Raw genomic sequence first — 26,069 nt, forward strand, 5'->3', positions numbered from 1 at the left:
GGGGATCGGCAACCCGTGGCTCCGGAGCCACATGTGGCTCTTTTACGTCTGTGCTGCGGCTCCCTGTTGCTTTGGGAAATAATTGGTCAGTATTTAATTACAATGTATTTTATGTTGGTTTGTTAGTTTTTGAAATGTAATTCTAAATTTGAAGATTATGGTGATCTTGTACAATCTAAATAAGACGTTGTGGCGACCCATTTCCTGACACATCCAAACCGGCTCACAATTAGCCAGCGTTCAGGCTAAGGGAGATAGCCTACGGGGGTTTGTGAGTACGTGTCTTTTGCAGCATCTGCGCCCATGGGGGGGCAGGTTGAGGGAGGCTTAAAAGCAAGGCTGTTTAGTTCGAATAAAGCTATCTTTGACTGCAGTTTACTGACTGCGTGTAGCACACCGCTACAACGTGTTTTTATCGCTGGCTGTCCAGAGGGGAGGTGCTGAAACGCTTTGTCTCGTGTCTGGAAGAAGTGAAAACTTTCCTGGGCAGCAAAGGGCTGGAAAAGCTACACTTCATGGTAGACATGACAGCGCACCTGAACATGCTGAACACAGCTCTTCAGGGGAAAGAACGCACAGCCCTGCACATGTTGGAGGATGTTTTGGCATTTGAGCGCAAGTTGACAGTGCTTGCCAGAGATTTACAGAAAGGCACATTGTCTCACTTCCCCAATTTGAGAGAGTTCAAACAAGGTCACGACATGATAAATTCGGAGTATTTACATTCTGCAATCATCGCAATGCAAACATCGTTTGGGAAACGCTTCTGTGAGTTCAGAGAGGAAAAAAACACATTATCCTTCCTGGTCACTCCCCTAAGCATCAATCCATCCCTACCGAATACGACTGCATTGTCAGGTGTGAGTCAACCTGACCAAGTATGATAAATATTTTAATTGCCTATTATTTTACGTATATTCATATGTTTTCATTGTTCAGTGAAATAGTCCTTTTATTTTTCAGGTTGACAGCTGGCTGACGTTATTTTTGGTTTGCTGCTGGCGGCAAATTTAAGTTTAGCATTTTTCATAAATACAAGAAGGACTCAAATAGACGTTGAGTATTTTACTTAAAAGTAACCTTCAACCCAACGTCATATTTTCGGAGTTCAAAATGTTTTTGTTGCATGCAGAAATGTAATTTCGTTTTCTCTGCAGGAGCTCATCAATTTCATAAATGCAACACATTATAGTTTGTTTATACATAGCATAAAGGCAAAACAAAACGTTGTATGCAGTGTTATTTCATTTTAAATGTCAAACGGGTTTTGCGGCTCCCAGTGTTTTCTTTTCTGTGGGAAACGGGTCCAAGTGGCTCTTTCAGTGGTAAAGGTTGCTGACCCCTGGGCTAGGCATACCATACCAATTACTGATGATACAACCATTGTTGGTAAAATCTCAGTGGTGACGAGAGGCCATACAGGAACGAGACATGCCAGCTAGTGGAGTGGTGTCGTAGCAACAACCTTGCACTCAACATCAGTAAGACGAAAGAACTGATTGTGGATTTCAGGAAGGGTAAGACGAAGGAACACATACCAATCTTCATAGAGGGATCAGAAGTAGACAGAGTAAGCAGTTTCAAGTTCCTGGGTGTCAATATCTCTGAGTACCAACATATCGATGCAGCTATAAAGAAGGCAACATAGCGACTACATTTCATTAGGAGTTTGAAGAGATTTGGTATGTCAACAAAAGCACTCAAAAGCTTTTATAGATTTTCTATGGAGACCATTCTGATAGGTTGCATCACTGTCTGGTATGGAGGGGCTACTGCACAGGATCAAAAGAAGCTGCAGAGGGTCGTAAATCTAGTCAGCTCCATCTTGGGGACTAGCCTATAAAGTCCGCAGGACATCTCCAAGGACCGGTGTCTCAGAAAGGCAGTGTCCATTATTAAGGACCTCCAGCACCATGGGCATGCCCTTTTCTCACTGTCACCATCAGGTAGGAGGTACAGAAGCCTGAAGGCACACACTGAGCGATTCAGGAACAGCTTCTTCCCTTCTGCCATCCGATTCCTAAATGGACATTGAACCCATGAACACTACCTCACTTTTTAAATACATATTATTTCTGTTTTTGCACAATTTTTAATCTATTCAATATACGTATACTATAACTGACTTACTTATTTATTTTTACTTTTTTTCTTCTATATTATGTTTTGCATTGAACTGCTGCTGCTAAGTTAACAAATTTCATGACACTTGCTGGTGATAATAAACCTGATTCTGATTCTGATTCTAAACAGCAATGTGACCTGTCATATAAGGTGCTCCATATGTTGCACAAGAAATCATGTTCCTAATTGGAATATTTTTACCCTCAATATACATTTTGAGCTCATTGTAGATTGATTTTCTGTTTAAATTTGTTTTAACCTTTTGCAAAAGAGAATATCTTCATATATTTTTCCATTTTTGATACACCATACATAAGCTATTAGCAATATCTCATGTCTTGCACAGTTGAGTCATCCAGTTATATCCCAAATTCTTACTCTGTGCATAGTTGATACTCAATGTCCTCACTCATTTCATCAACATGACAAGCTACAGTTATTACTCCGAGGAACTGATTTAAAAATACTGGTATCCATTTTGAGAACAGTAGCGATCACTTCTGATATAGCACACTTTACTAATCTTTCACCAATTGTATGAGATTTTCCACACTTTGCTATCATTTTGGAAATGTTATAAGAAGCAATTAGACCACTGTCAAGGTCATTTTTAGCTCTCTTGGCAAATGACTCAAGTGTGCAATGCTTTTCAAATGCTTCTTTCATCTTCTGTAACTGAGTGATACCTTAAGTCGCCTTTTCAGGGAGTCTTTTACGGAAGTGCTCCTGCAATCTTGATGGTTTCATGGCTTCATTAGACACTACAGTATTACAAATAAGACACGAGGTGTCACTGATCCAACGAAGACTGAATAAAACCATACTCCATGTATGTAACTTTGTATTGACGCACTTTCTATAGTTCCTGTTTCTTAGCAGGACTAGAATTCAAGGCTTCACTGCCTTCAGACTCACAGAGATTGCACTGTACATATTTATCTATCATTAATGGGGCTAAGTTAAAAATAAAAAATGAACACAAACTGGGAATGCCTATTTGATGTTGATGATGGCAGTGAGTTGACACGGATGGATCGATGGAGTGACACACAAAGGAATGATGAGGTGAAGATGATCACAGCAGTGAAAATTACATTGACAAGGATTCAGTTTGGAATCTGAATGTTAGTCAGGGTAGAGCTGGTGTTTGCCAAGCTAACTTTATACTATTCCAGTTAGTGCCATTGACCAATCACATACGGTCTCATAATCCCCAAAGAAGAGGTCACTTTGAACACTCAAGAGGAATCTGCAGATTCACTGATTGGCTCTATTTCACTGTTTGGTTGTGGCCAGTGCTGTATCATAGATCTGTAGAGAAAGTTGAAAGGGCGTACTTGACTTATCAAATGCTAAATTGCATGAACTTGTTCTGTGCCATGAGCCAAGGGGAACTGTTGGGCAATCTGGTTGCTAATTTATGCATCCCCAATAATGTCTGTTTGGTTGGTAAAGTCGGATGAGATTGACGAGTTTCAGACATGTTGTGACGATGAGTGCTCACCGTCTGCAGAGCTTTGGGCCTTTCTGTGTTCCAGTTCCTCATCTGTTTTTTGGGAGTGCCTGCTCTATTAACAGTCAGTCAGCTCTTGTTCCTCAAGTTAGGGTGCCTTAAGTTACCGCCTCTGCCCCAAAGAATCTTGAATGCCCCCGAAGACTTCTATTTCCCCTTACACTCCCTTAAGACACATAACCACCCCCTCGGGGGTCACTGCTTTAGATGATTGCAAATCTTCATTATCATTGTAGCATTTGAGATGGTTGTCAACACCTTCAAATTCTTTGTAATTCCTAACTTATTGAAGTAGTGAAATAGTTACATTTTCACTCTAGCTGTTTCTGCCATCTCCCAACCTGAATGCTTGAAACTGTGCTGAGCAAAACAGCCTTGAATTGTCTTCTTACTTACTTCTTGCCAACTATCTGTGACAAAAAAAATCACTGGTTTTTTAACATAAACACATGCAACTGATGCTGTTTAAAAGCTGATTACTCTAAGCACAGTGTAATGTCCAAGGTCCATGCAAGTGCACGTGACTGATGCTAGTTCCCACTATTTTCACAATTTAGTTTTTGCTCTTTTAGAGTTGTCCCTGTTAAGCGGTTGCCCCAATAACCAATGGTCAAATTGATCGGAATCCACTGTACATCTAAAGCCAAAAAAAATCTATTTAGAGCCTTCTGCCAGAAGCCCCAGGGTAGAGGCATTTGTGGTACGTCTCTTCAGTACAGACTAGAGAGACTGACCTGAGATTGGTGGCTGCACAATACTTTTGTTGTCTTTCTGTAATCTGCTGCAGTGGATCCAGGCAGCAGTAACGGTATGTGCAGTTTCCGCAGCAGAATTGAAAGAACGAACAGTCAAAGCCAATGTGCCATATTCCTCGTTTATCGGTATACCACAAACAGTCATCACCTGCAGACACTGGGGGAGAGTAAAGGACACCATATGAGCAATGCAAAGGGGAAAGGACTGAATATGCACTCAATGCACTTAATTAGGTACCTCTGTACACCTTGTTAAAGCAAGTATCTAATCAGCCAATCATGTGACAGCAACTCAATGCACAAAAGCATGCAGACATGGTCAACAGGTTCAGTTGCTATTCATACCCAACATCAGAATGGGGAAGAAATGACTTTTATACACCAGTCTCCAAAAGTAACAGATGATGTGAAAAACAAAAAAAAATCCAGAGAGTGACAGTTCTGTGGGCAAAAGTGCCTTATTAATGAGAGAGGTCAGAGGAGAATGGCCACACTGGTTCAAGCTGTCAAGAAAGCAACAATAACTCAAAAAACCATGTACTACAACAGTGGTGTGCAGAAGAGCATCTTTAAATGCACAACACATTGAACCTTGAAGTGGATGGGCCACAGCAGCAGAAGACCAAGAAGATGGACTCAGTGGCCACCTTATTAGGTACCACTCCTGTACCTAATAAAATGGTCACTGAATATATATGCAGTCCTCATTGCAGACAAAATCTGGGAATAGATACTTGTGTGTTTAAAAAGAAAAAAACAGAGCTTTATTTACAAAAACGTAGATTTTTTAATCAATTCAATGAAATTAAATTTTACCAATTTATATAATGTGGTTAATTCCTTCACCCAGGTGATTGCTGGGCGGCACAGTTTGCTGGTCCAGAAGGGCCTGTTCCACACTGTATCGCTAAATAATATAAAATAATAAATAAAATCAGAAATAAAGGATGATTATAGAAATATATTACCATTCAGATTTTAATGAAACATACATTTAGACAGAGAAGAGAATCCTGCCTTTTATATTGAGGGCAGGATTCTTAGTCTTTGACCATATCAACTGCCTTTTAAAAAATATATATTTATTTATTAAATTTGAGAAAATTACAAGAATAGATGGGATGATAAAATAGTAAGAAAAATAATATTGACCCTTCCCCCTTAACCCTTATCTGAAAAAAAAGAAGAGAAAGATTGCCTGGATATCGGAGGATCCCCACATGCTCCATGGAGTTCAAAATAATTTTAATACTTATTTTTGTTCTTTCCCCAACTACTTTATAATTTTATCTTCAAAGGACCTATGTATTTAATCCCATCTTTTGTAAGTATGGGAACCAAATTTTCAAAAATATATCATATTTATTTCTTAGATTGTATGTAATTTTTTCAAGTGGAATACAACTATGTATTTCATTATTCCAATGATCCATAGTTAAATATAAATCAGATTTCCAAGTAACTGCGATAACTTTTTTGGCTACTGCCAATGCAATTTTTATAAATTTTTTCTGATACTTATTCAATTTAAGTTTCGGTATTATCCCTTCAATGTCTCCTAATAAAAATAATACTGGACTATGTGGAAGTTGTACTCCAATAATTTGTTCCAATAAAAGTCTTAGATTTATCCAAAAAGGTTGAATTTTAAAACAAGACCAAGTAGAATGTAAAAAAGTACCAATTTCTTGATTACATCGAAAACATTGGTCAGACATATTTAAATTTAATCTATTTATTTTCTGTGGTGTTATATATAATTGATGTAAAAATTATATTGTATTAATCTAAGTTGAATATTTACTGTATTTCTCATACTATCAGAACATAATCTTGACCATTTTTTTCCATCAATTTTAACATTCAAATCAGATTCCCATTTTTGTCTTGATCTATGAATTCATTTCAACTGCCTTGGGCCATATCTCAAATAATGCTGAGTTGGAGTACAAGAAGGAGACAGAAAGCTTATTGACGTGGTTCAAAGTACAATGTAAATTTATTTTTGAAAGTACATCTATGTGTAAAGGGGGGTTTCTTCTTTTTCTTTGTTACTGTGTATGTAATCAAAAGGGCTTTGTTTTGTTAACTAGCAGGAATGTTTCTTTGTTGCGAGAGAGTGCTGGGAGAATTGTATTCCTTTGTAAACCAAATGGGGATTAATGTTCTTTCTTCTGAGTCTGTAAGCTTTTGTTGACGGGCTTTTGGGGAGATCGGCGCGAGGGGGTCGAGAGAGAGGACGCAATGCTGTAAGCTGGGCGAAGATCGGACCCCAAGCAGGGGTCCGAGGCCAGGAGGTACTCCGAGGAGGGGGGATGAAGCTAGATGTGTTTGGTTGACCATTCGGAGGGTCCTGAGCTGCGAGTCGAGGAGTTCGGAGGGGATCGAATGGTGGCCAGAAGACTTCAGTAATTGAGCTCCAATGGTTGTGCACGAAGTGGTTTGGACTTTGATAAGTTTGGCGCCTTTTCTTTATTTTTTCTCTTCATATATATACTGTATCGTTATTAATCACTTAGTTATAGTAACCTTTATAAATTGTACTCATTTAATCGCTTATGGTGTACTGTCTGTTTTTGGGCGAGGCGGGGACATCACACAGCATCCACACCAGCTGATTACCCAGTATGGCGGGGCCGAAGACTGCTCCCCCTAGACGAGAACGAGCTGAGCGAGCCTGAGGCGACCATGGGGTTACATTGTGGGGGCTCGTCCGGGATTGATTTCTGTGGAGGCTGTGTGATCACCCTCTTTAAATTGTGTCTGCGGCAAAGAGGCGATGGCCTATCTGAGTGGTGTGATGTGGTTTAAGCTGCTGGATCTGAGGAGTGGATGTTGCCAGATCCCGATGAGTGAGGCCAACAAAGAGAAGACAGCTGTTATAAATTCCTTAGGAGTCTTCCGGTCCGAAAAGATGCCACAGGGCATATCTGGAGCCCTTGCAACCTTCCTGCGGGGCAGGTGGAAGACCATAGGGGATGTGGAGGCATTTGGAGTTTTGGTGTATGGGGACGATCTCTTGGTATTTGGATTTGCCTCAGGAGAATATGAAGTGAGGTCGTTGCAGGAGCAGCTGAGAACTACCGAGTTAAAGTGTTTTCTGGACATGTGCCAGGGCTGGCGAAGGTCGCAGCTCGTGAGTGACCGTCTCTACGGAATCAAGTTTGAAATGAAGACGGAGAGACTGGAGGAAATGATCTGGAACCATTCGGAAGACTTACAAGTTGGAGAGAATGAAGAAAGTTGTCTGACTGAGGGCAATAGCAAACTGAGAACCTGGAGAGGGGAGTTTGCGGAGGTGAAGAAATTACAGACAAATCTCAGAAGAGAGAAGCGGAAGCTTGAAGGGAACCTGAAGATGACCATCGACAGTTCAAATGAAGTGCAAAACCTTAAAGTTGATCTGGAAGAAGTCATGAGGAAGAAAAAGCTGGAGAGAAGTGCAGTGAATACTGAGCAGGAGGCTAAAGAGACTGCAGGAGCAGTGCAGGCCACGTGTTTCCGTTTGGAGAAGATCAAACAGCAGCTACCGATCACAGAAATGAGGAAGAATACAGATTCGATGGATAATGTGCTGGATGTGTGGTACATGCTGCCTTTTGCTGACTTTCCTTCGATTGAGGAAGAGACCTTTGGCCCTTCTCCCATTGAGTCAGGTGTAGCGGGGAGGGTTAGCTGTGTGCAGTGGGGGGCATGAGTGAGAGGTTGAGAGAGGAGTTGGTAGTGGGCCCAAGGTATCCCCAGTTGTGTCCGAGCCTGAAGGGTTTAGGTGAGGGGTTACGGAGGTCTCAGAGGGGTTAGGGAACTCCCAGATAGTTGGCCTAAGTAGCGCCTGAGGAACAGGGCGCGAGGTTTACTGTGTGGGGAGGAGATGTCACTGTTTGTGCCTGGGTTACAGTGTGTTGGCAGGAAAGGTGGCGAGTTATTTAATAGTCATGGGGACATGACTTTTATTTGATGGGGGGAGAGTGTAAAGGGGGGGTTTCTTCTTTTTCTTTGTTACTGTGTATGTAATCAAAAGGGCTTTGTTTTGTTAACTAGCAGGAATGTTTCTTTGTTACAAGAGAGTGCTGGGAGAATTGTATTCCTTTGTAAACCAAATGGGGATTAATGTTCTTTCTTCTGAGTCTGTAAGCTTTTGTTGACGGGCTTTTGGGGAGATCGGCGCGAGAGGGTCGAGAGAGAGGACGCAATGCCGTAAGCTGGGCAAGGATCAGACCCCAAGTGGGGGTCCGAGGCCAGGAGGTACTCCGAGGAGGGGGGATGAAGCTAGATGTGCTTGGTTGACCATTCGGAGGGTCCTGAGCTGTGAGTCGAGGAGTTCGGAGGGGATTGAATGGTGGCCAGAAGACTTCAGTAATTGAGCTCCAACGGTTGTGCATGAAGTGGTTTGGGCTTTGATAAGTTTGGCGCCTTTTCTTTATTTTTTCTCTTCATATATACTGTATCGTTATTAATCACTTAGTTATAGTAACCTTTATAAATTGTACTCATTTAATCGCTTATGGTGTACTGTTTGTTTTTGGGCGAGGCGGGGACATCACACAGCATCCACACCAGCTGATTACCCAGTATGGCGGGGCCGAAGGCTGCTCCCCCTAGACGAGAACGAGCTGAGCGAGCCTGAGGCAACCCAGGGGGTTACATATGCATATATGTCACCATACAACCCTGAGATCTATTTTCTTGCAGCATTCACAGTGACTACAAGTATCACAATAGAATCAGTGGGAGGCCACCACCAACCAATGTGCAAAAGACAAACAAATTCTGCAAATACAAAAATAAAAAAAAGAATAATAATAATAAACAATAAACATCAAGAATATGAGATTAAGAGTCCTTGAAAGCGAGTCCATAATTTGTGTGAACAATTCAGTGATGGGTTGAGTGAAGTAATCCCCCCAGTTGAGGGATAGTAACTGTTCATGATCCAGGAGGTGTAGGTTCTTGTACCTTCTTCATGACAACAACCTACCCGTTAATGCAGTGCAACAGAAGAGCTGGTCTTTGACTTCAGGAAGAGGGTGATGCTGATGCTTCTGTCTATATTGATGGTACTGGGGACAGGTGGGTTGAGAGCTTCAAGATGCTAGGAGGGAACATCACCAATAGCCTGTCCTTGCAGGTTCAGTCAGTAGAAAGGAAGGTAAATGCAATGTCTGGCTTCATTTCAAGAGGACTAGAAGTAAGGATGAAATGGTGATGCTTTAAAAAGCATTGGCCAAATGGGACGGGAGTATTGTGAGCAGTTTTGGGCTTCTTGTCTAAGAAAGGATGGGCTGGCATTGGAAAGGGTACAAAAGAGATTCATGAAAATTATCCCAGGAATGAAAGGGTTAACATGAGGAGTGTTGGATGGCTCTGGGCCCGTATTCAGTTTTGAAGAATGAAGGGGGAAATTTCATTGAAACATATCTAATATTGAAAGGCTTAGATAGAGTGGACTTGCCAATAGTGTGAGAATAGCCTCTGAAGGATGTCCCTTTAGAACAGAGATATGCAATTTCTTTTGCTAGAGGATGGTGAATCTGTAGAACTCTTTGCCAAAAGCTGTGGAGGCCATCATTGGGTATTTTAAAAGTTCAAAGTAAAAATTATTATCAGAGTAGTACATGTCATCACATACACCCAAGATTCTTTTTCCTGCATACTTTGCAAATCTATAGAATTTATTAGAATTTATAGTAAATCTATTTACTATAGAACTGAATGTAAACAGGATCAATGAAAGAACAAAAGTATAGAAAACAAACTGTGAAAATGCAAATATAAATAAATACCAATAAAGACACTAGTCAGACCACACTTGGGAGTATTGTCAACAGCTTTGGACCCCATAGCTCAGAAAGGATGTGTTGTCATTGGAGAGAGTCCACAGGAGGTTCATGAGGATGATTCTGGGAATGAGGGGGTTAACATATGAGGTGCATTTGGCAGCTTTGGGCCTGTACTCACTGGAATACAGGGTTTGGGGGGGGGGGTGGGAATTTCATTGAAACCTACTGATTACCGAAAGAACTGGATTAGGTCGATGTGGAGAGGATGTTTCTTTTGGTGGGGGTATCCAGAACTAGAGGGCACAGCCTCAAAATTGAGAGGAGAACCTTCAGAACAGAGGTAAGGAGGATTTTTTTTGTCAGAGTGCAGTATATCTATGGAATGCTTTGCCACAGACTGTAATGGAGGCCAAGTCAGTGGTATATTTAAGACCGAAGTTGATTGTTTCCTGATCGGTCAGGGCATTAAAGTAAATGGCGAGAAAGCAGGTGTATGGGGTTGTGTGGGATCTGGGATCAGCCATGATAGAATGGCGGAGCAGAGTGGATAGGCTGCATGGACTAACTCTTCTCCTATGTCTTATGGTCTAATATATCCAATGAACTGGCTTATACCACCCCTAGGAGCAGAGAATTTCAGAAATTCACTATGCTCACAGAAGACTTTTCTATTCACTCCCATTTTAAATGACTGCCCTTGATTTTGTAACTGTATCCCATTGTTTGTACCTCTCCCACCAGCGAAAACATCTCAACACATTTCCTGTCAAACCCCTTAAGATTTTGAATAAGGTGTTACAAAGGCTACCCTTAAGACCATAAGATAAAGGAGCAGAATTAGGTCATTTGGTCCATCGAGTCTGCTCCACCATTTCATCATGGCTGATCCAATTTTCCTCTCAGCTCCAATCTCCTGCCTTCTCCCTGTATCTTTTCATGCACTACCTATCAAGAATCGGCCTCCACAGTTGCCTGCGGCAAAGAATTCCACAGATTCACCACTCTCTGGCTAAAGAAATTCTTCCTCATCCCCATTCTAAAAGGATGCATCTCTATTCTGAGACTGTGTCCTCTGGTCTGACACTCCCACCATAGGAAACATCCTCTCCACATCCACTCTATCAAGGCTTTTCACCACTCAACAGGTTTCAATGAGGTTATCCCTCATTCTTCTAAATTCCATTGAATACAGGCCCAGAGCCATCAAATGCTCTTCATATAACAAGCCATTCAATTTTGGAATCATTGTCGTGAACCTCCTTCAAACCCTCTCAACTTTCAGGACATCCTTTCTAACGTAAGGGGCCCAAACCCAGTCACAATACTCCCAAGTGAGGCCTCACCAGTGCTTTATAAAGTTTTAATAGACAATAGGTGCAGAAATAGACCATTTGGCCCTTCGAGCCTGCACCACCATTCTGAGATCATGGCTGATCATCTACTATCAATACCTGGTTCCTGCCTTGTCCCCATATCCTTTGATTCCCCTATCCATAAGATACCTATCTAGCTCCTTCTTGAAAGCATCCAGAGAACTGGCCTCCACTGCCTTCCGAGGCAGTGCATTTCAGACCCCCACAACTCTCTGGGAGAAGAAGTTTTTCCTTAACTCTGTCTTAAATGACCTACCCCTTATTCTCAAACCATGCCCTCTGGTACTGGACTCTCCCAGCATCTGGAACATATTTCCTGCCTCTATCTTGTCCAATCCCTTAATAATCTTATATGTTGCAATCAGATCCCCTCTCAATCTCCTTAATTCCTCAATGTTACATCCTTGTTTTTATATTCTAGTCCTCTTGAAATTAATACTAACATTGCATTTGCCTTCCTCACCACAGACTTAACCTGCAAATTAACCTTTAGGGAATCCTGCACAAGGGCTCCTAGGTCCCTTTGCACTTCAGTCTTTTGTATTTTCTCTCCATTTAGAAAATAGTCAACTCTTTCATTTCTTATACAAAAGTGCATCACCGTTTGCCATTTCTTTGCCCATTCTCCTAGTCTGTCTAAGTCCTTCTGTAGCCTTTATACTTCCTCAAAGCTACCTGCCCCTCCAACTATCTTCATATTACCTGCAAACTCTGTAAGAAATTCCATCCATTCCATCATCCAAATCATTGATATGTAATGTAAAAAGAATTGGTCCCAACACAGACCCCTGTGGAACACCATTAGTCACTGGCAGCCAGCCAGAGAAGGCTCCATTTATTCCCACTCTTTGCCTCCTGCCAATCAGCCACTGCTTTATCAATGCTGGAGTCTTTCTCTGTAATACCATGAGCTTGTAGTTTGTTAAGCAACCTCATGTGTGGCACCTTGTCAAATCCAAGTACACAATATCAACTGATTCTCCTTTATCTATTTTGCTTGTAATTTCAGAATTCCAAAAGATTTTCCCTTGAGGAAACCATGCGGACTATGGTCTATTTTATCATGTGCCTCTAAGAACCCCGAGGCCTCACCCTTAATAATCGACTCCAACATATTCCCAACCACTGAGGTCAGACTAACTGGCTTATAATTTCTTTTCTTCTGTCTTTCTCCCTTCTTGAAGAGTGGAGTGACATCTTCTGGAACCATTCCAGAATATAGCGATTCTTGAAAAATCATTATTAATGCCTCCACAATCTCTACAGCTACCTCTTTCAGAACTCTGGGGTGTACACCAACTAGTCCAGGTGACTTATCTACCTTCAGACCTTTCAGTGTCCTAAGAACTTTCTCTGTAGTTATGGTAACTTCACACATTTCATGCCCCCTGACACCTGGAACTCCCACCATGCTACCAGTGTCTTCCACACTGACTGTTGCAAAATACTTATTCAGTTCACCCGCCGTTTCGTTTTTCCCCATTACTACCTCTCCAGCATTGTTTTCAAGTGGTCCTACATTCACTCTTGCCTCTCTTTGAAACTTCATGTATCTGAAGAAATTTTTGGTATCCTCTTTCATTTTATTGGCTAGTTTACTTTCGAACTCCATCTTTACCTCTTTAATGCCTTTTTTGGTTGCCTTCTGTTGGCAGTTGAAAGCTTCCCAATCCTATAACTTCCCACTAATTTTTGCTCTATTATATGCCCTCTCTTTGGCTTTTATGTTGGCTTTGACTTCTCTCATTGTCAGTCACTAGGTATATATGGAGAGGTAGTAAATTGGATTAGACATTGGCTCAATGGAAGAAGCCAGAGAGTGGTAGTGGAGGATTGCTACTCTGAGTGAAGGCCTGAGACTGGTGGTGTGCCACAGAGATCAGTGCTGGGTCCATTGTTATTTGCCATCTATATCAATGATCTGGATGATAATGTGGTAAATTGGATCAGCAAATTTGCTGATGATACAAAGATTGGAGGTGTAGTGGACAGTGAGGAAGGTTTTCAAAGCTTGCAGAGGGATTTGGAGCAGCTGAAAATTGAGCTGACAAATGGCAGATGGAGCTTAACACAGACAAGTGTGAGGTATTGCACTTCGGAAGATCAAACCTAGGTAGAACGTACAAGGTAAATGGTAGGACACTGAGGAGAGTAGTAGAACAGAGGGATCTGGGAGTACAGGTACATAATTCCCTAAAAGTGGCTTCACATGTAAAGACAGCTTTTGGTACGTTGGCCTTTATAAATCAAAGTATTGATTATAAGAGTTGGAATGTAATGGTGAGGTTGTACAAGGCATTGGTAGACCGAATTTGGAGTATTGTGTGCAGTTTTGGTCACCGAATTAGAGGAAGGATATTAATAAGGTTGAAAGAGTACAGAGAAGGTTTACAAGAACGTTGCTGGGACTTGAGAAACTGAGTTACAGAGAAAGGTTGAATAGGTTAGGACTTTATTCCCTGGAGCGTAGGAGAATGAGGGGTGATTCGATAGAGGTGTATAAAATTATGATGGGTATAGATAGAGTGAATGCAAGCTGGCTTTTTCCACTGAGGCCAGGGGAGAAAAATACCAGAGGTCATGGGTTAAGGGGGAACAGCTTAAAGGGAACATTGGGGGGGGGGGGCTTCTTCACGCAGAGAGTGGTGGGAGTGTGCCAGATGAAGTGGTGAATGCGGGCTCACTTTTGACATTTAAGAAGGACAGGTATCTGGATGAGAGGGGCTTGGAGGGATATGACCCAGGTGCAGGTCAGCGGGACTAAGCAGAAAAATGGTTCGGCACAGCTAAGAAGGGCCAAAAGGCCTGTTTCTGTGCTGTAATGTTCTATGGTTCTATGGTTCTAAGGGTGTGTCATCTTTTCTTTAGAATACTTCTTCCTCTTTGGGATGTATATACCCTGTACCTTCAGAATTGCTTCCAGAAATTCCAGCCATTGCTGCTCTGCTGTCATCACTGCCAGTGTTCTTCTTCATTTAATTCTGACCAACTCCTCTTTCATGCCTCTGTAATTCTCTGTAATACTGGAACAACATACACAAAATGCTGGAGGAACTCAGCAGACCAGGCTGAATCTATGGAAAACAATACAGTCCTTCAGGAGTCCTTATTCTTCTAAACTCCATGAAATGCAGGCCCAAATGGTATAGCCTCTCAAGATAGGGCAAGCACCTCATAAGACCATAAGATATAGGAGCAAAATTAGTCCATTCGGCCCATTGACACTGTCCTGTCATTCCATCACGACTGATTTATTATCCTTCAACCCCATTCTCCTGGTTGTTCCTGTAACTTATGACACCTTGACTAATCAAGAAACTACACTTTAAATATATTCATTGACTTGGCCTCCACAACTGTATGTGGCAATGAATTCCACAGATTCACTATCCCCTAACCAGAGAAATTCATTCTCATCTTTGTTTAAAGGGATGTCCTTGTATTCTGAGGTTGTGCCCTCTGTTGGAAACATTCTCTCCATGTCCACTCTATATAGGCCTTTCAATATTCGATAGGTTTCAATGAGATTCTCCCTTCATCCTTCTGAACTCCAGTTAGTACAGACCCAGAGCATAACACCCTCCTCATGTGTAACCACTTTCATTCCCAACATCATTCTCGTCAACCTTCTCTGACCATCTCGAATCCCAGGAATTAGCCTTTTGAACATTTGGACTGCCTCCAATGCTACTATATCCAAAGGCACCAAGGCAAGATTTCCAAATCTGACTTCATCATACCCTGTTACAACCGTAACAACATCTCTCTATTCTTAAACTACAACCCCTTCACAATAAAGGTCAACATGCTCTTGTCATCTTAATTATTTCCTGCAACTGGTTGCTAATGATTTGTGATTCATATATTCAAAAACCTCAACCCCTTTGAACTTCATTTATCAACAGTCTCTCTCCATTTCCATAATAATCCAGCATTTGATTTCTCTTACCAAAATGCATGAACTCACACTTGCCTGCATTAAACTCCATTTACAACACCTCTACTTTCTAAGCGGCTGGAGAGCTGGACTATGCAGGTGTAACTCACTTCAGGAAGCATCGTAACAAGTTGCATCGCTGTAGTCTGGAAAATACATTGCAGTGGGCAGGAAGGCACTCCAACAGATAGTCAATACTGTGCCACACATCACTGGTACCAAAGTACCCTCCATTAAGGACATACATCCAGAAACATGCTGGAAAAGAGCCAGTAACATCATGAAGGATCTCACCTACCCTGCTCACAGACTGTTTATCCCACTCCCATTGGGAAGGAGGCTACATGGCATCCATAATAGGACCTCCAGACTCAAAAGTGGTTACCTTCCCCATGCAATAAGACTGATCAACACCTCCACTCACTAACACCACCCCCCCAGAACAACCTCCATCACCACAACTTCCATCATTTCCTGGTCAGAGTCACCTGTGTACAGATATTCCTGTGCCAAGCACCACTATACGAACATACAATCAGTCTATGTATATAACCTATCTTGTCTATTTATATTTTTTATGTTTGTTATTATTATTGTGTTCTTTATCTTAGTGTTTTTGTGCTGCATTGGAGCCAGAGTAATAATTTTTTCGATCTCCTTTATATTTGTGTACTGGAAATGACATTAAGCAATCATTAATTTGTCCGTGTTTTTGTCCAAATCATTCAATCCATCAGTATTCTTTAGCAGAAGTGCAGTATCCTAATCACAACATGCCCTTCTGCCTATTTCTAAATCAGTAGCAAAACTGGATCTTACATTTGTTCCATCCTCTGGATTGTAAATACTAAAGAAACTGAAGCCAAGAACTTATCCCCAGGGTACTCCACCACTTGCAGCTTTCCAGTCTGAAAGAGAGTCCAACATTTGCTTGCTATGTATCAGTTTTCAATCCATACCAACACATTTCCTCCAATAACTTGGCTCCTAATTTCTGCAATTTTTATGACAGCTTGTTGAGTGCCTTTTGGAAATTCAAATGCACTATATTTTATTTGATCTATTTAGAGACACAGTGCTGAATAAGCCCTTCTGGCAGTTCGAGTTACACCACCCAGCAACCCTCCAATGACCCTAATTTAACTCTAACTCTACAGGACAATTTACAATAACCAATTAACCTACTAGCAGTACATCTTTGTTCTGTGGGAGGAAACCAGGGCACTTGGCGAAAACCCACACATTCCAACAGAAAGGCGTACAGAAACTCTTTGGAGAGGATACTAGGATGGAACTCTGACGCCCCAAGCTGTAATTGTGACATGCTAACCACTACATTACTGTGGCACCTGACGAATCACTACACATTTCTTTCATTCTATGACTGAAAGATTCCACTTACAAAAATTTACTAAGATCTGAAATATCAGAACAACAGAACTTTTTTGACAGTTTTGTCTTCTTTTACACATTGGCTATTTGTCTATCTTTAATTTTATATAGATTTCCCTCAAATTTTATTCTCTTTCCTTATTTTCTTGTAAATGTCTGCACAAAAATGAGTCTCAAAGTGATGTATGGTGGCACACACTCAGTGACCAATTTATTAGATACACCTGCTCAATATCTAACCAGTCAATCATATGGTAGCAACTCAATGCATAAAGCATGCAGACATGGTCAAGAGATTCAGTTGTTGTTCAGACTAAATATCAGAATGGGGAAGAAATGTGACCTAAGTGACTTGACCATGGAATGATTGTTGGTGTCAGATGGGATGGTTTAAGTATCTCAGAAACTGCTGATCTCCTGGGATTTTTGAGCACAAGAATCTCTAGAGTTTAAAGAGAATGGTGTGAAAAACAAAAAAAAAAATCCAGTGGGCAGTTCTGTGAGCAAAAATGCTTTGTAAATGAGAGGGGTCAGAGAAGAATGGCCACACAGGTTCAAGCTGACAGGAAGACAACAGTAACTCAAATAATTACGTGCTACAACAGTAGTGTGCAGAAGAGCATCTCTGAATGGACATGTTGAACCTTGAAGTGGATGGGCTACAGCAACAGAAGACCACAAACATACACTCAGTGGCCACTTTATTAGGTGCAGGAGGTACCTCATAAGGTGGGCACTGAATGTATTTTGGCAACTAATCTTTACTCGTATGCATTTTTACATCTCCTTCTACTTGCCCTCTTGTTCTTTGGTAATGATTGAGTTCTAAATGGCATTTTTAACTTGGCACAGACCATCACAAGCAGTTTGTTTTTAAGCATTATTCTCCTCTGTTTCTCCTTAGTGAGCCGGGAAGATCTCAACTTGTTTGTTCTTTTTTGGTTCCTCAGGGGAATTTGCCTCCACATACCTGAACCGTCTCTTCATTAGAGGCAGCTCACCATTAAGTAACAGGATTGCCTACAAAACTCTAGTTCTAATTTAATTGGGACAGATCCTGATTCCAGTTAACTATTCAAGCTACACACACAAAATGCTGGAGGAACTCAGCAGGTCAGGCAGCATCTATGGAAGTGAATATATGATTTTTTCCCTCTCCCTCCCCTCTTCTATTTCCCACTCTGACCTCTCACTTATCTGCATATCACCTCCTCTTGGGTCCCCTCCTCCTTCTCTTTCTCTTACAGTCCACTCTCCTCTCCTATGCGATTCCTTCCTCTCCAGTCCTTTACCTTTCCTACCCACCTGGATTCATGTATCACCTTCGAGCTATCCTCTTTTCCCTCCCTCTGCTTTTCATACTACCATCTTCCCTCTTCTTTTCCAGTTCTGAAGAAGGGTCGTGGCCCGAAAAGTTGACTGTTTATTCACTTCCGTAATGCTGCCTGATGTGCTGAGTTCCCCCAGCATTTTGTGTGTGTTGCTTTGGATTTCCAGCATCTGCAGAATTTCTCATGTTTTCTATACAAGTTCAAGTTTATCGTCATTCAACTGTACCCCAAGGTGCACAACACAGTACATATAATTCACACACAACACATAATCAGAACCAGGTTAATAACACAAACATATGTTGTGAAATTTGTTAACTTTACGGCAGCAGTACCATGAAATACATGATGAATAAGTACAGAGGGAAATACAGAGTTACATTAAGCATATATAAGTCTTCAATAATAAAGTTAAAATTAGTACAAAATAACAGAAATAAAAAAATAGTGAGGTTCAGAGTCCACTTAGGAATCGGATGACAGAGGGGAAGAAGCTCTTTCTGAATTGCTGAGTTTGTGCCTTCAGGATTCTGAACCTCCTTCCGACGGTAACAGCATGCAGAGTGGGACACTGCCTTCCTAAGGCATCACTCCTTGAAGATGTCTTGGGTACTACTGAGGCTGATACCCATGACAGAGCTGACTAATTTTACAAGGTTTTGCAACTTATTTTTGATCTTGTGCAGTAGTGCTCCCACCCCACTCCCATACCAGATGGTGAAGCAGCCAGTCAGAATGTTCTCCACAGTACTTCTGTAGAAGTTTTCGAGTGGGTTAGTTGACAAACCAGATCTTCTCAAACTCCTATTAAATATAGCCTCTGTCCTGCCTTTTTTACAGCTGCATCAATATGTTGTGTCCAGGTTAGGTCCGCAGAGATATTGACACCCAGGAACTTGAAACTCCCACTTCAAATCCCCCTTTGAGGACTGAATTTACTTAATTTCTTACATCCTTCACATACATGAGGAGTAGTAACATTTTTTATGTTACGTCTCCATTTAAATGTGAAATCATAGTAATTTATAATAAATAGAACAGTCAATGTAACATAGAGATACACTCAAATCAGTGTGAGTTAATCAGTCTGATAGCCTGTTGGAAGAGACTGTTGGTCCTGGCTTTTATGCTGCGGTACCAGTTCCTGGATGGTAGCAGCTGGATTAGATTGTGGTTGGGGTGACTTGGGTCCCCAATAATCCTACGGGCCCTTTTTACACACCTGTCTTTGTAAATGTCCTGAATCACGGGAAGTTCACAACTACAGATGTGCTCGGCTGTCCGCACCACTCTCTGCAGAGTCCTGTGATTAAGGGAGGTACAGTTCCCATATCAGTCAGTGATGCAGCCAGTCAGGATGCTTTCAATTGTGCTCCTGTAGAAAGTTCTAAGGATTTCAGGGCCCATAGCAAACTTCCTCAACCATCAGAGGTGAAAGAGGTGCTGTTCTGCCTTTATCCAGCACACAGCTGGTGAGTACAGACCACGTGAAGTCCTCGGTGATGTGGGTGCCGAGGAACTTAAAGCTATTTACCCTCTCAACCCCAGATGCATTGACGTCATTAGGGGTTAGCCCGTCCCTAATGCTCCTGTAATCCAGCTCCTTTGTTTTTGCAGCATTGAGGGAGAGGTTGTTTTCTTGACATCACTGTGTCAGAGAGATGACTTCCCTGTTGGCCACCTCGTTATTGTTTGAGATAAGGCCAATCAATGCAGTGTCATTGGCAAATTTAATTAGCAGGTTTGTGTTCCCTCGCCATACCCTTCCTGAAGTCCACACTCAGCTCTTCGGTCTTGCTGACATTGAATGAAAGGTTGCTGCTGTGACATCATTCAATTAATTGGTATATCTCACTCCTGTACGTCCTTTCGTTACCATCAGAAATTCTGGCAAAAGGCCATGGTTGTATCATCAACAAATAATATATGATAATGCATTTTGGTAAAAGGAACAATAGTGTGGACTATTATCTGAATGGGGAGAAGATTCAAACATCAGAGGTGCAGAGAGACTTATGAGTCCTCATGCAAGACTCCCAGAAGGTTAATTTACAGATGGAGTCTGTGCTAAAGGCGGCAAATGCAACTTGGCATTTATTTCAAGCAGAATTTACTGCAAGGAGATAATGCTGAGGCTATATGAGACACTTGGAGTATTGTCAAAAGTTCTGGCCCCTTATCTCAGAAAGAATGTGTTGTTTTTGGAGAGAGTCCAGAGAGGGCTAATGGGGATGATTCTGGAATGAAGAGATTAACTTACAAGGAGCTTTTGGCAGCTTTGGGCCTGTAATCACAGTAATTTAGAAGAATGCTTGGGGATCTCATTGAAGCCTACTAAATGTTGAAAGGAGTAGATAGGGTGGATGTGGAGAGGATGTATCCTACAGTGGGGGTATCGAGAATTAGAGGACACAGGGGCGACCCTTTAGAACAGAGGTAGAACCATAGAACATTACAGCACAGAAACAGGCCTTCTGGCCCTGCTTGGCTGTGCTGAACCATTTTTCAGCCTGGTCCCACTGACCTGCACCTAGACCATATCCCTCCATACCTCTCTCATCCATGTACCTGTCCAAGTTTTTCTTAATTGTTAAAAGTGAGCCTGCATTCACCACCTCAACTGGCAGCTTGTTCCACATTCCTACTACTCTCTGTGTGAAGAAGCCCCCCCCACCCATGTTCCCTTTAAACTTTTCCCTTTTCACCCTTAATCCATGTCCTCTGGTTTTATTCTCCCCTGGCCTCAGTGGAAAAAGTCTTTTTGCATTCACCCTATCTATACCCATCATAATTTTATACACCTCTATTAAGTCTCCCCTCATTCTTCTACGGTCCAGGGAAAAAAGTCCTAACCTATTCAACCTTTCTCTGTAACTCAGTTTCTCAAGTCCCTGTAACATCCTTGTAAACCTTCTCTGCACTCTTTCAACCTTCTTAATATTCTTCCTGTAATTAGGTGACCAAAACTGCACACAATACTCCAAATTCGGTCTCACCAATGTCTTATACAACCTCACCATTACATTCCAACTCTTAAACTCAATACTTTGATTTATAAAGGCCAATGTACCAAAAGCTCTCTTTACGACCCTGTGACTCCACTTTTAGGGAATTAGGTATTGTATTCCCAGATCCCTCTGTTCTACTGCGCTCCTCAATGTTCTACCATTTACCTTGTATGTTCAACCTTGGTTTGTCGTTTCAAAGTGTAATAGCTCACACTTGTCTGTGTTAAGCTCCATCTGCCATTTGTTAGCTCATTCTTCCAGCTGGTCCAAATCCCTCTGCAAGCTTTGAAAACCTTCCTCACTGTCCACTACATCTCCAATCTTTGTATCATCAGCAAATTTGCTGATCCAATTTACCACATTATCACCCAGATCATTGATAGAGATGACAAATAACAATGGACCCAGCACTGATCCCTGTGGTACACCTCCAGTCACAGGCCTCCACTCAGAGTAGCAATCCTCCACAACCACTCTCTGGCTTCTTCCATTGAGCCAATGCCTAATCCAATTTACTACCTTACCATGTATACCTAGCAACTGAATCTTCCGAATTAACTTCCCATGCGGGACTTGGTAGAAGGCCTTACTGAAGTCCATGTAGACAACATCCACTGCCTTCCCTTCATCCACTTTCCTGGTAACCTCCTCGAAAAACTCTAATAGATTGGTTAAACATGACCTACCACGCACAAAGCCATGTTGACTCTCCCTAATAAGTCCATGTCTATCCAAATACTTGTAGATCCTATCTCTTAGTACTCCTTCCAAAAATTTACCTACTAGTAATGTCAAACTTACTGGCCTATAATTTCCTGGATTACTTTTAGAGCCTTTTTTAAACAACGGAACAACACGAATTATCCTCCAATCCTCTGGCACCTCACCCGTAGATACTGACATTTTAAATATATCTGCCAGGGACCCTGCAATTTCAACACTAGTCTCCTTCAAGGTCCGAGGGAATACTCTATCAGGTCCTGGGGATTTATCTACTCTGATCTGCTTCAAGATAGCAAACACTTTCTCCTCTTTAATCTGTATAGGTTCTATGACCTCACTACTTGTTTGCCTTGTTTCCATAGACTCAGTTCCAATTTCCTTAGTCAATACAGATGCAAAAAAAAATTTAAGATCTCCCCCATTTCTTTTGGTTCCATACATAGCCCATCAATCTGATCTTTAAGAGGACCAATTTTATCCCTTACTACCTCTTGCTCTTAATGTACCTGTAGAAGCTCTTAGGAAAATCCTTCACCTTGACTGCCAAAGCAACCTCATTTTCTTGCACTTTTTATACTCCTCAAGCACCTTATTTGCTCCTTGTTGTTATACCTGTCATACATCTTTCTCTCTCTTCTTTATCAGATTTCCAATATCCCTTGAAAACCAAGGTTCCTTATTCTTATTCACTTAGCCTTTAACCCTGACAGGAACATACAAACTCTGCATTCTCAAAATTTCTCCTTTGAAGGCCTCCCGCTTACCAATCACATCCTTGCGAGAGAACAACCTGTCCCAATCCACACTTTTTAGATCCTTTCTCATTTCTTCAAATTTGGCCTTATTCCAGTTTAGTACCTTAAGTGGAAGACTAGATCTATCTTTATCCATGACCGTTGAAACTAATGGTGTTATGATCACTGGGCCCAAAGTGTACCCCTACACACACTTCCGTCACTTGTCCTAACTCGTTTCCTAATGGATCTAATATTGCATCCTGTCTAGTTGGTGCCTCTATATATTGATTTAGAAAACTTTCCTGAACACATTTTACAAACTCTAACACGTCTAGACCTTTAACAGTATGGGAGTCCCAATCAATATGTGGAAAATTAAAATCCCCAACTATCACAACTTTATGTTTCCTGCAGTTGCCTGTTATCTCTCTGCAGATTTGCTCCTCCAATTCTCACTGACTATTGGGTGGTTGATAATGCAACCCCCATTAATGTGGTCATACTTTTCCTGTTTCTCAGCTCCACCCATATGGCTTCGGTAGACGAGCCCGCTAATCTGTCCTGCCTGAGCACTGCTGTAACATTTTCCCTGACTAGCAAAGCCAACCCCCACCCTTCATCCCTCTGCCTCTATCACGTCTGAAACATCGGAACCCTGGAACATTGAGCTGCCAGTCCTGCCCCTCCTGTAGCCAAGTTTCAGTAATGGCTGTGATGTTATAATTCCACATGTCAATCCATGTTTCTAGGGGCTCACTTTTAACATTTAAGAAAAATTTGAACAGGTATATGGATGAGAGGGGTTTGGAGGGATATGGTCCAGGTGCAGGTCAGTGGGACTAGGCAGAAAAATGGTTTGGCACAGCCAAGAAGGCCTGTTTCTGTGCTGTAATGTTCTATGGTGCTATCCACACCCTCAGCTCATCAGCCTTCCCCACAATACTCGTCGCCTTGAAATAGACACACCTCAGAAGATTATTACCACCATACACAACCCTTCTATTTCTGACTTTGCATGAACTTCTAATGTCATTTATTTTCACCCCCACTGCACTATCTGTTCTGGCACTCTGGTTCCCATCTCCCTGAAAATCTAGTTTAAACCCTCCCCAATAGCACTAGCAAATCTTCCTGCAAGGATATTGGTCCCCCTGTAGTTCAGGCGTAACCTGTCTCTCTTGTACAGGTCCCACCTGCCCCAGAAGAGGTCCCAATGATCCAAAAATCTGAAACCTGCCCCCTACACCAGATCCTCAGCCATGTGTTCATCCTCCAGAGCATCCTGCACTTACCCTCACTGTCACGTGGCACAGGCAGCAATCTGGAGATTACTACCCTCGAGGTCCTGCTTTTTAACTTCCTACCAAGCTCTCTGTACTCACTCTTCAGGACCTCCTCACTCTTTCTTCCTACGTCATTGGTACCGATATGTACCTTGACATCTGGCTGATCACCCTCCCACCTCAGAATGCTGTGCACACGATTAGAGACATCCCTGACCCTGGCACCCGGGAGGCAACAAACCATCCGGGAGTCTCTGTCATGACCACAGAATCACCTGTCTGTACCCCTGACTATGGAGTCCCCTATCACTACTGCTCTCCTCTTCTTCCTCCCTCCCTTCTGCACTGCAGAACCAGACTTAGTGCCAGAGATCCGGCTGCTGCAGCTTGTCCCAAGTAAGTCATCCACCCCAACAGTATCCAAATCGGTATACCTGTTGATGGGAATGGCCACAGGGGAGCCCTGCTCTGCCTGCCCTTCCCTCACCTGACGGTAACCCAATTACCTGTGCCCTGCACCTTTGGCGTATCTACCTCCCTGAAACGACTATCTATTAACACCTCATTCTCCCGAATGATCCGGAGGTGATCCAGCTCCTGCTCCAGTTCCCTAATGCGGTTTGTTAGGAGCAGCAGCTGGATGCGCTTCTTGTAGGTGTCGTTGTCAGGGACACTGGAGGTAAGGAGGAGTTTTTTTAGCCAGAAAATAGTCAATCTGTGGAATGCTCTACCACAGACTGCGGTAGATGCCAAGTCTGTGGGTATATTCAAGGCAGAAGTTCATAGATTCCTGATTGGTCAGAGCATCAAAGGATATGGCAAAAAAGTAGATATATGGTGTTGAGTGGGATCCAGGATTAGCAATGTCTGAGCAGACTCAATGCGCTGAATGGCCTAATTCTGCTCCTATCTCATATGGTCTAAATTTATAGATGCAGTTTCAGCTATGCGTAGCCACACAGACATGGGTGTGGAGTGTAGTGCAGTGGGCTAAGCACACATCCCTGTTGAATGCCAGTGTAATTGCCAGTGAGGTGGAGATGTTATTTCCATTTCCTAACTTCTGGTTAGGAAGTTGAGGATCCAGTTACAGAGGGAGGTAAAGAGGCCTGTAGGTTCTGTAACTGTTCCATCACCACTGCAGATGGCGTTAAATGCAGAGTTACAGTCAATAAACAGCATCCTAACACTGGTATTTGTTTTGTCCAGGTGATCCAAGGCTGTGTGGAAAGCCACTGAGATGGCGTCTGCTGTAGACCTATTGTTGCGATTGGAAAATTGTAGTGCGTCCAGGTTTCAGGTGTTGATTCTGGCCACGACCAAAGTATTTCATTACTGTAAATGTGAGTGCTGCTGGATGATGGTCATTAAGGCAGCTCACTCTGCTCTTCTTGGGCACTAGTATGATTGTTGCCCTTTAGAAACAGGTGGGAACTTCCAACTGTAGCAGTAAGATATTGAAAATGACTTTGAATATTCCCGTCAGATGATTGGCACAGGTTTTCAGAGTCTTACCATGTACTCCATCGGGCCCTGCTGTCTTGTGACGGTTCATCCTCCTGAAACAGAGATCACAGGGTCATCGGATCCTCCAGGACCCTCTCAGCTGTGGTTTTATTCGCCTTTTCGAAGTGAGTGAGCATAAAAGGCATTGAACTCATCTGAATCAACACTGTCATTCACAATGTTGGGTTTTGCTTTGTAGGAAGTAATATCCCACAAACCCCGCTGGAGTCGATGTGCATCCGATGTCTTCTCCAACCTCTCCTGGAATTGTTTCTTACCCCTTGAAATAGCCCTCCACAAGTCATTCCTGGTTTTCTTTTACAGACCTGGACCACCAGACTTAAATGCCACAAATAAATTAACAACCAATAAGGTGCATGTATGTTATAAGTTAAGATGTAAACTGTATAATGCTACAGGTGCTTCAATTGTGATGAGACCTGGATGGTGGCAGGGAGTTCAGTCGTCTTCGCCAGGGGGAAGAAGCTGCTTGCCATTCTAATAGTTCTTGTCCTAATGTTATGGCACCTACTGCCTGGTGATAGGGGATCAAAGAGTTTGGAGATGGATGGGAGGGGTTACTGACAATGCTAAGGGTCCTATGTAC

General features: G+C 42.2%; 1 protein-coding gene across 8 annotated transcripts in view; it reads right to left on the reverse strand.

The window, feature by feature from the left end:
* The window catches only part of shisa4 (shisa family member 4), a 139,527-nt gene that overhangs the window by 104,298 nt on the left and 9,160 nt on the right, over positions 1-26,069 (reverse strand). For 3 of the 8 annotated variants that reach the window (XM_059950516.1, XM_059950514.1, XM_059950521.1), the window contains exon 2: positions 4,372-4,549. In XM_059950516.1, the coding sequence (XP_059806499.1) occupies positions 4,372-4,549 (178 nt within the window). Of the gene's footprint in view, positions 1-2,810; positions 2,886-4,371; positions 4,550-5,208; positions 5,300-16,301; positions 16,328-20,894; positions 25,516-26,069 lie in introns of those variants that run through there. The other 5 variants (XM_059950517.1, XM_059950515.1, XM_059950519.1 and 2 more) reach the window with 5 other exon arrangements.

This window comes from Hypanus sabinus, chromosome 25 (genome assembly GCF_030144855.1).
Source record: "Hypanus sabinus isolate sHypSab1 chromosome 25, sHypSab1.hap1, whole genome shotgun sequence".
NCBI classification, from domain to species: domain Eukaryota; kingdom Metazoa; phylum Chordata; class Chondrichthyes; order Myliobatiformes; family Dasyatidae; genus Hypanus; species Hypanus sabinus.